Below are 14977 nucleotides of genomic sequence, written 5' to 3' on the forward strand. Positions count from 1 at the left end.
CATATCAGCCAGATGAGCATAAATCTTCTTCCAGAAGCCATTAGAAGAGTCTAAATATAACACTGCTGTAGTTATGTGGCCTGCTTTCATGCCTGTTAAAAAGAATAGTGCAAAACCTGTTTTTGTTCCTGAGGGAGGTGGTCACTGAGCTGGCAAGTTGAAGTTTTCTTGTGATTTTATCACAGAAGAAGTTTATTTCTTTTGGTATATTCTGTAAAAAAAAATAATTCTTTTACCTGTTAGCACTAATGCATACTGCTATCTTAACGCAACATTAGCAACATGGTCTAATGTCAGTGATGTTTGTTTTCCATGTTGTCATGGTTTGATGTGGAGGGGGGGATGGTTCTGGTGGCAGGAGAGGGGTTTTGCTCCCTGCGACCTCCCCGGTTTTGGAACCGGGTTAGGCTTAGTTCTGGCCACCAGATCAGACTGCCATCCCCCTCGGGGCTGAGCCAATAGGGCGCCTCTGCGAATTGCCCTATTTAAGTCAGGACAAAGGAACCGGAAAAGGTGCTTTGCCCAGGATCGAGCAGAGAAGGGAGGAGGGCACTGCCCCCGCTCCCTGGCTCCCGGCCGGGCAGCTGCCTGCGTCGGGCCGGCGCCACCCACGGAGAATGGCGGCGGCGGAGCCAGCTGGGGAACTCGGGGGCACCCCACTGCCGAGGTGCCCACTGGGCTGAGTTCACCTGGAGAGGACTGAGATCTGAGAGAAACAGCCGCATCGACAGCAGGTCAGTGAGGATGGAGCGGGAGGAGGTGTGCCGGAGCCGACTTTCCCCTGCGGCTGATGGTGAGATAGCAGGCGGCCCCCCTGCAACCAGGACGGCCTCAGTGGAGCAGAGACCCACTCGCAGCCCGTGGGGAGAAGATGCCTGAGCCTGAGGATGGTCGTGTTGGGGTGCACGACAAGGCAGAGAGGCATCTGGAGTCTGCGTGACGACCCACGCCGGAGCGAGTGGCTACAGCTCCCTAAGTACCCGAGACTGTGGTAAAGCCCACACCGGAGCAATCTGTGGGGAAGGATTGTTTCCAGTGGGCTGGACTCACGCTGGAGAAGTTTGTGGATTTTTCCTCGTGGGTAGGGGATCCATTGGAGCAGGGGAAAAGGGTGTAAGGACTCCTCCTCCTTTAAGAAAGAAGCAGCAGTAACAGCACGGAATGAACTGACCTGCACTCCCCCAGTCCCTGCCCCCTGTGCTGCTGGGGGGAGGAGGTAGAGCCGGGAGGAAAAGGAAAGGGGGGGGAGGGGAAGGTGTCGGTTTTAAGATCTGGTTTTGTTTCTTTCTGTCCTCTCGAGTAATCGGTTTTTGTTTCCCTTTGTCCTTTTAAGTAATCATTAATAAACTGTTTTGCTTTGAGAAAGCCCTGTCTGGTTTGCCCGGGACCATGGTTGGTGGGTGCTCCCTCTGTTCTTGTCTCAACTCTCAGTCCCTTTGGGTTTTTTTTCCCTCTCCTCTCTACTTTACTGGAGAAGGAGAGACTGTGTGAGTTTTAGTTGCTAGATCAGCCTAAAACCATGACACATGTTTTCCCACCTGACTGTGGGAACCTGGGTTAACACCACTTCATTTGCCTCTATACTAATTAAAGATAGACAATAGTCAATATTAAGGTTGATTGAGTATTTAAGAAAGAAGGGTGCTCATGGTACAGAATGGTGAAGGTCTGTGTTCAAGTGATATTATCCCTTGCAAAGGAGATGAGTTGTTAATGTGCTGTTATTCCAGATTGCAAGAAGAACTGATGTGGTGTGGGAATTAAGGCGACAATTAATGACCACTGAGGAAGACGATAGTTCATCATATGCTCCTCTGAATGTGACCACTGGAAATAATACATGCATCCTTTTTTACGCTAGTAATTTTAGCCTCACAGCCAACGACTCAGTTTTTATAGATTTGACAAATGCAACATTTGTAACCCAGGATGTGAATATTTCTTCCTCTGAGTGCTCAGACACCAACACAACGTGAGTAGCACAAGAAATTTTGTATCACAATACCTGTGATTCTGAAAGTTAATCAGAAATGGTGCGATGTCAAGTTCACAATAATTTAAATTTCTTCTTCCAAAGCATCTAAAATAATAATAAAAAAACCTAAATTGGATATTCTTAGAAGAAAATGTTTGAGTCCAGACCACGGAAATTGTTCATATGCAGCCACTCATTTTCACAAATTTTTCCTCTTACATTCCTTTCTTCCTTGGTTGTTTATATTTGGTCCAAACAGGTTTCCCAGTACACAATCTTACAATCACAGAAATCTTCACTGGTATTAATGAGATCATCATTTAATTGTAAAATTCCCTTGAAGTAGTAGGTAGTATTGCCAGTTACTAGGTAGTAATTCAGCTGGAAGTATATTAATGAAACATGATCTCTGTTTTCCTTTGAAGCACCTGCTCTTGGGTAAAAAAAAAAAATTAGAGAAATATTTTGTCATATTTTTCTGTGTACTAAACCTTTGCTATATGACTTTTGTAATTGCCTATTGATTTAGAATATTCCCTCCGATTGAAATGTCACAATGATCTAATTAAAGCTGACTACTCTAACATTAAAAATCTGTTTCTTATTCTTAGACTGTCATTAAAATACATAAACCCAGTGAATGGAATCAGCAGCCTAGAGATAAGGTAACTTATGATTTATTCTTAAATAGATCTTTGTGATATACAAAGCCTGTTTGTAAATTAGGACCAAAAAAAGAGGAGGAGTTAAGTGAAAATGTTTTCAAAATTATGATTTGATTTCTGTTCTGAAGAATTACTGTACAGGAGAACAATAAGACTGTCTTTATATAGATAATCTATTAATACGTTCAGGTAAAGTTCTGAAGAAATGATACAGGCAAGCAACTACACTGTAGGATGCTGGTACATGAAACATCCTGTTTTGCTAATAGTATCAGACCACGACCTTTTCTCAGGGAAATCTGACTGTGATTTGGAACCAATTCTATGGAATGAAGTCTACTTGCATGGCCAGGATTGTATTTAGTCCTAATGTGGATTACCAGTGTACTCTGTCAGAGCTAGCCTGTGGCTAAAAAGGGGTGCAAAACCTTGTAATTTTTCTTCTCCATGGATGGTGACAAAACCATGTTTCTCCTACCAGAAGAAAATGGAAGAAAAGTTAGGGAATGGGAAGACTTGGGATGAAAAGTCAAAGGGAAAACTTGCTGCTGTTGCTCTCACTAGTGGATTCTAGAGATGAGGAAAGCAGCTGCTTCTGTTTGAGGTCTGGTCCACAGACCTCGGTTCTTTCCTCAGAGCAGGAACAACAGTTAAAAAGATCTTCTTAAGCTCTGGTGAAGACAACATGGCTTTCTCTTTTCAATTAGTTACCTCAGTTAATTGCTTGAATTTTTGGGGGAAGGACTTGTTCCAGGGAACTTGCATATATTTGCATGTATCAAAGGAAGAACTGGATGTTTGCTTGGGCAGCAGAAGGAAAAATTACTTTTGCCATCTAAAATGCTTTTGACATCTTGAATAAGGGAAACTGAAATCCAAGGAAACAAAAGAGAGGAAGTTTAAAGTAATAATACAGGAGACAATCAGAGCCTGAACAACCGTTTGGTAGGAGAGTAAAAGAGGCACGTGGCACCAAGATGATAAGCACGAATGAATAAATACCATTATTTACACTGAGACAGAAGGATGTTCTAAGTTTAGATAAAAGGACCCCCAGAAGGATTTGTGTTGAAGAGTCAGTGATGTGCTTGGAGTTGAAGTGCCTAGAGACACTTGCAGTCACCATCAGAGACCATGATAGGTGGCAACAAGCAAGCATGCTTTGTTATTTAACACCTCCCCTCCTCCGCCCAGACATCTAGAGCTTTGTGAAAGAATACAAAGTACAGATAAGACTACTGTTAGTATTTTTACCTTTTTGACTATTATAGTTAGCTGTGTATAGGATCCTTAAGACTGTTGTCCTTAGTGATGGAATCAAGCATTCCTTGGTTTCAAAACTTTAAATTATCAAAGGGGCATGCATTTCCCTGAACACCATAGGAAATTAAGGAAACATTTTCCCTGTATCCCATTCCAAAAACACTGTTCTCAAACCAAGACTCTGCCCAAGTTGTGTCTTTACTTTTACTCTAAATCACAAAAAACCACACTTTTTCTGGTGCTCTCTGAGGCTTTTTTTGTCTGCTGTCTGCTGCTCCTGCCTCACTCTCTTACAGACAGACCCACCAGAACAGTGCCCTGGATTCTCATTCTGTGTCTTTGCTCATACTGGTGCAAGTCTTAGCTGCTCTCCTGGAATCTCTTTCTGTACGAACGAATCTGGTTTCTTCCTACATTTTTCCTGAATGTGACCATCCTTGACATAATACCATGCTTTCTAGTAAAATTACAGTTCCAAGAAAATAATATGAATCATAAATCACTTGAAAATCCTATGGAGCGTGACACTATGCTACGAAGTTAATTGATAGATCTTAGTGGGGTTGTTTTCTTTAAAGTAGTCAACAGGTTTTGCTCATCTATACAACAGCAAATTGTAAACCTTAGGATGCTGCTATAGAAACAAAATGCTTTGGCAATTGAAACATTTACCTTGGGTTTTGGTTGCTGCAGCAGACATAAGAAGATCAAATGTGATGTTAGTGCATGCATATAGACTTAATGAGATTATTTAGATTTATGTTTAGTCATCTGTTTGTTGAAATTTTATCATTTTAATTAATTATTGGGAGAAAATTTAATATGGCCATGAATCTGAGTTGCATCTGAAGAGAAGAAATTTGAAGCAACTCTGCAAACAGACTGCCTGTAAATTAAAGGAGAACGAGTACAAAAGGTGAATGGTTCATGTTTTCCCTCTTATTCTGGAATATTTTTTTACATCCTTTGAGCCTGTTGTAGTAAAGGCAGAAATGTTCACAAAGGTTCTCTTGACCTGTGCTTCTACTTGAATACATTTTAACTAAATACCAAAATGCATAAACAGCCCTTGAAGCTGGGATAAGAAACTCAGACTCCACAATAGGTGAGGACTTGAAAAGAGAATAGGTGAAGTCTTGCTTGCTGTCATGCTCAGTGAGTAATTAAAGTAGCTTAGGCTGGCTGTGTTTTGCGGGTGAATTTGATTTATTCCATCGGACTAGATGTGATACAGGTTTTTAATAGCCCCACAGGACATTTAGACACAAAAATGTCTGAATTGATTACCTTTTATGTGTGACACAGGTGCTTAGGAATAAAAAATGGAGTAGAGAAAGAAGGTAGGGGATAGCTTCCAGGGTAGTCATTGCTCGGGCATTCACTGTGCATTGGTCTGCTTGTGGGAGGCAGTGAGTGATTGCTTCTGCATCACTTTTTTTGCTCTTTCTTTCACTTATTAAGCTTTATATCAGATAAAGTTGACTTGACCCACAAGTTTCCGTATTTTGGCTCTTTCTATTCTCCTCCCCTGTCCTGTTGAGGACAGGGAGTGAACACGCAGCTATGTGGGTACTTGTCTGCTGGCTGGCATCAACCCACAACACCTCAGAAGTCTTTATAAAGAAAACTTCCTGCTAAAGGCACACCTGGTTACTTTTACTGCTTTATGTTGGATTATCTCTTGATCTAAGAGAAAATCTTGTCATTTTAGGCTTCCATTAGCTACCATCGTACAATATTGCCTGGCATTTAATGCAAATAATAAGATATGCTACTAGAACAAGAACAATCCTTTTATCTTTAATGAATCAGAAACACTTTACCTTGTTTATCTCAGCATGTCTATTCTCAAAAGCTGCTAAAATCCACAGAGATACAGTACAACTTCTATTTTCCCCTTCTGGTTTACTTTCATTACATCTCTCATTCAGGGTGACTCCTTGGTAAGATTACAGTCTGACTCAATAAACAGGACACAAGCAGGCCAAAGACATGGGAAGGAACAGAGCTGAGAGCCATAACTGCATATTTTCCCCTTGTAAAGGCCATTTACTTAGGTGTAGGAGAGCACCCCTTGAAGACAGAAAGTGACACCAGAGAGGACCACATTTAAATAACTCAATATATTCCTCAATAAAAGAGGTTCTAACCTCAGCAGCATGAGCTGGATCCAGAGCCTGCCCTTACCATCACTAGTCTACCACCTCGTGCCGAGCAGCTACTCATATCCCAGCTCCTGCTAGCAGCTGCAATAGCTGCTTCATCCTATACAAACATCTGCCATCTCCCTCTTCCTCCCTCTGGCAAGAGCAGCAGTCCCATTCATCCTCCTGCCCTTGCCACTGAGCGGTGAGCTGTTAGGGAGTGGTAGTAGAGTGTTTCTGGTTGTGCTCGTTTTAGAAAAGTGAACTGGTGCTTCAGCAGGGTCAGGAGCAGTGGGCAGTAGCTTTTGCTGGAAGAAGCATCATCTTAGCTCTCTCAGCAGCTGATGACATCCAGCTGTTCAAGCACCTGTCTGTCGTCTTCTCTGGGAAAAGGTGGCAAAGCGGATAGAAGGGCAGAGCGTTAGTATTTTCCCCACTAACATAGATAAGTGCTTGACTGTTGTTTTTTATGGCATGTATAGAACAGAATTAGCACACGAACTGTGTTTTAAAGTCTTTTACCTAATAGTTGTGTTTCTCTATGAATATTTGAAACAGTAGTAATTCCAGCTAGCTTTCTCTTCAGAAATATCTCTCCTTGTAAAGAATAGCCACATGAGACAGTGATCGGTAACAGGTGGTGGCATTTAGAGTTCACATGGCTATCTGGCACAAAGGGTGTCTGGCCTATGACCAGAATTGTTTGGGCCACGATACATAAAGTACGTAATGTCTATGTGAAATTTTGCTTCCTGTATTGGCTTTAACGTTTAATACGAATAGAGCATTTCCTGCAAAAGCCAAGGTGCTTTCAGTTCTGTAGATAAAACCTTTATCTCTCCTCCTCTTGTCATTCATTTGCCATATTGTGCTCATTCTGTTTGCTATCTACTCATTTTAGAAAATATTAAACTAAATGAAGTAATTCTATTGATTTTTGTTGTTCAAATGTCTCTTTTGTAATTTAATGAATTATAGTTGTATTAGTTATCAGTTAAGTGCATGCTTGTTGAAGGTTATTCACTATCAGGTGTTTGGAAAAATGCTAAGGATAAAAGTCTGTATTGTTAAGTTAATCATGCTCAACACCTTCACTAATTAGAATCTTAATTCTCATAAATCTGTAAGTAACATATAATTTTAATCTTTGGTGCAATGTGAAGAGACAACTTTCTCTTGGAAGTCACTTTAGACTGTACTCACATACATAGCCATGTAAAACTTATTTGTTCATATGGTAAGTCTCTAAAGAATTTCTTTGTTTACCACTTTTCTTATCTTGTCAGCAAAAGTACAGCGCACACTCAGCATTTGTATTTGGCACAAACATTTAAGTAAATTTTTCTGTCCTTATAACTGGCCTTAAGCTAGTGCCTATAGCATTGCTACTGAGATATCATGGAAATTCTGTTCAGATTGTGCTGTAAATCAGGAAAAGATTCCTTTCCTCCAGCAGTTAATATCTAGGCTAATACATGTTTTCATTTTGTAACTTTATCACTATAACAATAGAATATTTTCCATAAATATTTGTGAATGTGTACTAAATGAAACTCAAATGTTTTTTCTTTTTCACTGATGCTTGCTGCTGAACGTTGTATGGAAAGAACTGTTTAGGCTCAAAACGTAAGGAACACTATAAGACAAAACATCCTTTTCTCACCTGAATGACACTTTGAGTTCTAGGATTTTTTCTGAGCATTTTGAAACTCTTGAGGATTATGAAGTTATATGAATCAAAAAACACAAATTATTTTTAAAAAAGAGAAAAGGCCCAATTACTGTAGTAATCTAACTTGCCAAAATTTGTGTGTTGCTCCTAAGGAGCATTGTTTGTGCTGAGTTTAAGCTCTGTGTTGTGTGGATGACATGCTACTGAAAGCAACTGATTTGAACAAACAAGCGATACACTACAACAGAGAATATTCTCTCTATATACACACATATACTCTATAGAACATAAAATATTCTATATTGTGCCACATTTATAGATGACTTATTTTTCAAACCTGTCATAATTGCATCTAAATGTTACCCCAAATTTTTAAATCCACATACAGTGTTACCGACTGTGAACAGACATATTAGAATATTTCATTGTGTAGCAAGTCTCACTAATTGCTAAAAACATTCCTCTTCTGAATTCTTTGAGGTTGTCAAGATGCAAAAAAAAAATCCTCAGCAAACAATAGTGCAATACATACCTAGACCAAGTATGATAAAATATTAAACAACATACAGTAAGGAGAAAAGTTTATCATTTCCTTATGAGATAATTTGAATACCTGAAAGCAACTGGGTAAAAGCGGTAAAGACTAGGACATAGTCCTGATGTGTAAAGGATCAGGATGTACTTCTGGATGTTCTCAGTTGTTTCTGTTTCAGCACATTTGGAGGTGTTCAGACTGCAGTGGTAGTAATGTATATATGAATCCCATGATTATAATATACAGACATTTTCAAAATGAGAAAATATTTATTTGTGCCTAACCCACTACAAATTGGGAAAACAGTGCTCACGACCCCTCCCCACCTTCCAATGAAAGGAAACTCTGTCTTCTACTGCAAAGCCAGACATTTCCAAAGGAAATTGCCATTTAGGCATCTGAGCCACGAAAGAACTGCAACGATAAATCGGAATGGTTATCATGTGTGTAGCTATCATAAAAGCAATTTTTAAAAAAATCCCATGAAAGGTTGATTGAGAGCCTCCGACAGTCTCTCAGGTTCTGCTCCAGTGATTATAAACTGTAGGTAACTCATGAAATAGTGCACTGGCAGAGGCCCTGGAAGAGTCAAATCACATTTACTCCTTGCCTGCCACGGCTATGGAAAGCTGTGCTTGTGAGATGAAATGCTAAGAAGTAGTAAAAACATATTCACAAAGTCTCTTCACTTACGAACGATCCTAATGACATGGGAGGCCAAGCCAAGATGCCAACTGTGATGTTTGCAGCTAGTGATAGTGAGCCTTTACTGTCACCAGTACTTTGTCAGATGAATATTAACTTTCTCCTTCTGTCATTTTGACTTTTTTTTTCCCCTCTGTTGTCTTTCTAGGTTTTTAATGACCAACAAGTTCTATGAAGTCTCGGCTAGAAACTGGTCCACTTTAGATTCAGTCGAGATTGTACAAGATGGAGAAAAGTTGGCTACGTTTAATGTTTCTGTCATGTCTGCTCCTGCAGAGTATTCATTTCATTGTCAGCTGGTGGGAACAAGCAATCTCTATCCTGCAAAGCTGATTCCATCCAACGAGGAGGCAAATAACTGGGATGTTTTCATTTCCAGGTTTCAAGTGAGTACACATTGCCATTTCAGGGATAATTCCAAGAAATGTTACTTGCTATTGTAGGTGCTGAATGACACACATTCATAATGCCCTTACTTTCATTTCAGCCTGAGGGAAAATGTAAAAGAAAAGCTGTTCCCCCTAGGTGAGCTATTCAATAAAGGGGTAAAAAAGACGGCGGTTGCAGAATAATAAGAGCATGAAAGCACAGCTTTGAAAAACAAAAAGCTATGAAGTTGTCCACAGAAAAGAAAAAACAATAAAACCAAACGCGCTTAATCAGGCAAAGAATGACCAAGTCCCCATGCCTGTTTAACGAATTGGCCTGCTGTTGGAAACACGGGCCTCATAGGTGGGTGGCTTTATGCTACTTACTTTGTTTTTATTTGATTTTTTTTGCACTTTGTTTGCCTAGGAAAGCACGGCTTAGTGTGGTTACTGTTTTCAGTGCCATAGACTGCCTCTACTCCTACAGACAGAAACAAAGCCCAGAGCAATTAGATTTAATGGAAGGTTTGCCATGGACTTAAATTGGGAGCAATACTAGGTCCCGCATGGCCCAGAAGGAAAGCAGTTGACTTTTTTTTTTTTTGAATGAGGCATAGATTTTCCGCCTATTTTATGTAGTAGTACAGACTACGTGTGAGGTGCAGATGATCGCATCTTTATTATTTTGAGCATTGATCTTGACTTAGGAGAAGCACATCAACATGTCTATCTTAAGACAATATTACACTAAGGGATCTCTTTGATTAAAAAGATCATGGAAATTATAGGAATCATTCCAAACTGGACTCTGTCAAAGATGAGCTAACTGCATGATAACTGGATACAAACGCTGATATAATTGTATTTATAATTTTGACAACAAACCAAATCTCAATAATCTGAGTCCAGATTTGACATTTCTGCTTAAACAATGGAAATCTCAAAGGAAAAGCAATGGTGCTGAGATTTATTTTCCACAAATTCCAAGATCAAGTCCCTCAGTTTTTTGAGAAGCAACATAGCAAAACACACCAGTGCTGTGAAGGTTCCTCCTGATGGTATTTTTTATGGAAAGGCCCAAAAATATCTGAGTCCACACAACTGTACTTTGCCTAGTCACTCTTTGAAATTAGACTTTGGCATCCCTAGGCTACAAAAGTACATGGGTTATGAAAATAAAAAGCAACAACTTGCAACGTATCTTTTCCTCTAATGTCTATATACATTGATACTGCTGCCTCTCGAAGCTTAGAGAGAGGCCTTGCTTCATTCTGAGTAGGCATCCTTTCCTTGAGGTCTTGATGAAGAGTAGGAGTAGCAGGTTTCCCAACTTCTTTATTGATTTGGAGCAGCAGCTGCTTCCACTGTTCAGAAAATAGAACTTTCAGTTCCTCTTGGGAGAGGCCTTTTTCCCTGATCAAGTCCCAAGCGTGGAACACAACCTAAAAAGTCCTGTTCTGATCTTTTCTGGTGTATGAGAAAACAGAAAGTCACCATTCTGGGCTCATTTCTAAGTTCTATCTGAACTAGATCATACCTTTCCAGGTATCTTCCACTGATACATAGTGAAATTTGATTGATCTCAGTATCAGTCAGACTTTGTTCTAGAACGAGGTTTAGAAACCCCCAAGCTCTGCTGTGCGGTGAAAAGGCACACAGGATGTGCTCAGTGGTTGCAGTCAGCAGAAAATCTTGTTGCTGGAACTGAGGAACATGATTTTCATGTCAATGTTATGCAATGAGTTAGAAACCAGGGTTCAATGCCAATCTAGCAATCTAGCTGGTACCATTGCACTTTGCAATGTTGAGTCCTGAAAACAGTATCACTGTGTTAGAGGCACACGGCACCTGTACTGTGAAGCCTTGCATAGCTTGTTCCAAGGCAAGGCTGAACTATTTCAGCCTTTTACTTGAGTTCTGGAGCTAGCTCAGTCATTGCCACCTAAAGAACTTCTGTGGGATGCTCTCGAGATGTGTCCATAGCCTAGGATGTCACCACTCATAGCCATAGACAGTACCAAAACTGCTCTGGTTTTGGTGGGATTTTTTTGTTGGATTTGTTGTTACCACCGAAATCGTTGTTCTACCACAATAACTTTTATCCTTTTGAGGATCTCAGAACTGTCTATGAAGTTAAAGAGAAGGCTGTCACCAAAAGCATTGCTTTTCTTTAGCATGTGTCATAGTGGTTTGGAAGTCCTTTTGTTCATAAAAAAAAACTACCAAAAACTTTAAATCAAGAATATTTGGATTCTTTGTGACTAAAATATTTCTGAGTTCAAAAATCAGATGTTCAGTGTATACTTAGGAGCCATGAAAACAACAGATTTTACTTGAAGGCTTTGTCAAAGGTCAAATAATGAGAAAATTGCATTCAAAAATATTTTAAGAATTAGCAGTAAATGCAGACTAGTATAACCAAGACAAATGACACTGATCCAAATGCTAAAATTAAAATATCCACAATACAGAGGCCTATATCCAAAAGGCTTTTACATTCATAAAAATTAGAGAACCACATGTAAGTATTTTTAACTTTTCTATAGGTAGAAGTGCTGCTCGGAGTCACATTTTTATCTCCCACCTGGAATCTAACACCCCCACAGAAATGATAAAGCTTCAGAAAAATAATAAAAGAACACTGCATATACTTTGTCTCCTGCCTAAAAGTAGACATAGCATTTTAAGAATGTACAATTAAAGCTTTCACCTCGAAGGTTCAATAAGCATAATCCTGCTTAAAAAAAAAACACAGTAGGATTGACATAATAAAATTCAGTATTTCTGGCTCTACATCAGAAGTGGTAAGGCCTTTCTAAACCAAATATACCTGTTAAGTGTTTCAGAGAGTTCTTGTAAATGTGGTAACAATTCCAGAATTTCAATCCATTTTTTAAACAAGTAACATAAATCATCACCTGCTTTCTGTTTTTATTGGAAATAAGTATTTCAGACTACATTTCTTGAGTCCGATTCACAGACTCATCTGTTGTCAAAGCAGTGGCTTAACAAGCGAAGGCTTTAGTAATCACCTGTATTCTCTAAAACTGTGCAAATAGCAAAATAAACAAACGCTTATTTTTGCTAATCCTACTTTAATCAAAAGTCTGACTGCCTATAGTGAAAGCAGGCTGTAATTGCAAGTTAGTTACCATGACCTGACTTAGAAAGATTCTTCTAAGAGGCCCAGAAAATCTTGGATTGTTAAAACTGTCTTCACCTCCACAGTACCTAAATAGCCCTTACTTCTGCATAAGATAATAGTTTTATTAATCAGCATTCTGGAAGGTACAGACATTAGTCTTAGCACACATATTACATACACATTAACTTTAGGTGCCTGAGCCATGGATGAACTCAAACCCAGAGGGCTTACTGGTGTAGCATGGTATGCAAACCACAGACGAATTCCTTCAATGTTTGTACCAACGCCTTTCCTGGGAAGTACAAACTCTTATTACCACAAAGTTTTCCATTTAGATTATCGTAAACCATAGAGTGAGAACATAGAAGGGAACATCTGCTTCCTTGCTGATTGCCTGGTAAGGAAAGTGATTGAAATAAAATATTTTTTTTTAATTTATTATATAATATTTTATAGAAAATAGTTAATTTTAAGGTCTTAATTCTTTACTAGTGGATTTATGATGTTTAGTGCTTTCCTTACACACCCATTTCAAAGAATCTGTAAATACATAAGAATCTCAGTCTTCATTTTTGTTTATAAAGCTATTTAAGAAAGACTCAAAAACACAGATCAGATTAAATCTTTCCTTCCTTCATTTTCTTCCACCAGTTAGATTCCCTTCCTTCTGAAGTAAGCAGTGCTTATGTCATTATGCGCATGTGTGTAGAGGGAGGATTGTACTCCCTTTCTTCATTGTTTTCTAATCCTTTGACTGGTTTTAACAAAATTTTTAGAAGGATAGTGGTCTCAAAGGTATTTAGTTTTTGATACTTTTTGCAAAATTGGTGGCTGGGCAGAGAATAGATCCCCAAATTAGTTTATTTTTCTGAGGAAAATGATATGACAGGAGCTCAGTCAGAGGTAGACCTCAAGAAATCAGTCAAGGAAGAGATATTATAGATTTTTTTTTAACTGCTAGAAAAGCTAATGTGGATTTCATTTGTTAATAGACAACACAGATCCCACACCTCAGTAAAGCAAGCCCTCTCACCTGTTTTGAGTCTCTGATGCTTAAGGAGAGGGGAAGAAAGGTTTCACAACTGTTTTCTCCTTGAACTTTCACTAGAACTCAGCCAAAAAGGTCATCTTGATTAGATGCATTTTAAAGCAGGTTTCAGGAGTTCTGCTTGTTAAGGAGTTCTTAGCTAAACACCTCAGGGTATTTCAACATATCTTCTGATCTGTGAGGCCTTAACTCTCATCCTTTTGGGTGCTTTGGGTTTCCTGTTTCTGGAGTGGTCATTGAGCAATACTGATCACATGTCCCCTTTGGGACTTTACTTCTAAAAGCAACACAAACTTCTGAAGTGGGAAACACAACCTACCTCTTGCCAAACAAAGGAATTCTGCATCTTTAATTTCCTGAGTGGAAAGGAGACCTGGAAAATCATTATGCAAAGGATTTGGTTCTCATTCTTTTTTAATGGGCAGAGCGTGAGTGGTAATTAATGGGTATGGTTTTTTTTGTAATTACTACTTACATCCTGAAAGTAGGACCTCTACGCCGCATTTGGTTGCACTCATCTATCTGCCTTTCTTCTTTCTCAGATTCAAGGCTTCAATATTGAAGACAACGAGTTTTCCTATGCGAGTGACTGTACAGGCTTCTTCAGTCCTGGAGTCTGGATGGGCTTGGTGACATCTATAGTTTTACTGTGGATCTTGGCCTATGGAATCCATATGATCATGCAGCTCACAACAAACAGCAGATTTGATGATCCCAAAGGTCCAGCTCTGTCAGTTCCTCAGACAGAACAGCCATAGATTGATTTAAAGCTGCTGTGGCTTTTCCTAGTCTGTTATTTATGATTTTTATAACATTTCTGTTTCATAATATGTGTAACCTAAAAAGACATTCTAGCAGAAAGGGATAATTAAAAAGGATCCTTATGCTTGCCAGCAATAATATTTCTACTTGTTATTATCCTCATTTGTTAATAGCTATCTCTGCCAAAGGTTTGAGGTGAGGCTGTAGAGGTTGCTAATCTATCTGGCTATTAGGAAGATCAGTACAAAATGCCTTCAGATTAACTATTATTGGCAAGGAAAGGATATCACAACAGAGAAAAATGAGAACGATTTATAAATTACTTTTTCAACAAGAAACTATGTATTGAAACTACTAGTCTCTTTAAAGGCTTTTTAGTCAGCATGGCATGTTGACGAATCACAAGAAGAAGGCTGAGCTGTGTCTTGTAATCTTTTTCTGTTGAGCAAACCATCCAGAAATGTACAGAGTTAAGAAGATATAAGTCACTAAACAAATGATCTTGAAAAATATTTTCAAAATACATCACTTTGTTCAGATATGGTATCACAAATGAGCATGGGTGGATGAAGGCTTATCTTCCCTCTGATATCAGTTTATGCCTGTGAGAATTATGCTGAGTAATGCTAAATCACGTGTTTGTTTCAGCCATGAACAGCTGATGGAGTTTCTAAGCAAGATAGGTCCTTGTCCAA

At 39.1% G+C, this 14977-nt stretch overlaps 1 protein-coding gene across 1 annotated transcript in view; it reads left to right on the top strand.

Annotated features, from left to right (window-relative positions):
- LOC104378072 (V-type proton ATPase subunit S1-like) overlaps positions 1-14278 on the top strand; it is a 56746-nt gene extending 42468 nt beyond the window's left edge. Inside the window, exons 7-10 of the mRNA XM_086609906.1 lie at positions 1731-1972; positions 2587-2640; positions 9108-9345; positions 14063-14278. Coding sequence (XP_086466032.1) covers positions 1731-1972; positions 2587-2640; positions 9108-9345; positions 14063-14278 — 750 coding nt within the window. The remainder of the gene's footprint in view (positions 1-1730; positions 1973-2586; positions 2641-9107; positions 9346-14062) is intronic.
- Positions 14279-14977: the final 699 nt, after the last annotated feature.

The sequence above is a fragment of the Tauraco erythrolophus genome, chromosome 4 (assembly GCF_009769465.1).
Source record: "Tauraco erythrolophus isolate bTauEry1 chromosome 4, bTauEry1.pri, whole genome shotgun sequence".
NCBI classification, from domain to species: Eukaryota; Metazoa; Chordata; class Aves; order Musophagiformes; family Musophagidae; genus Tauraco; species Tauraco erythrolophus.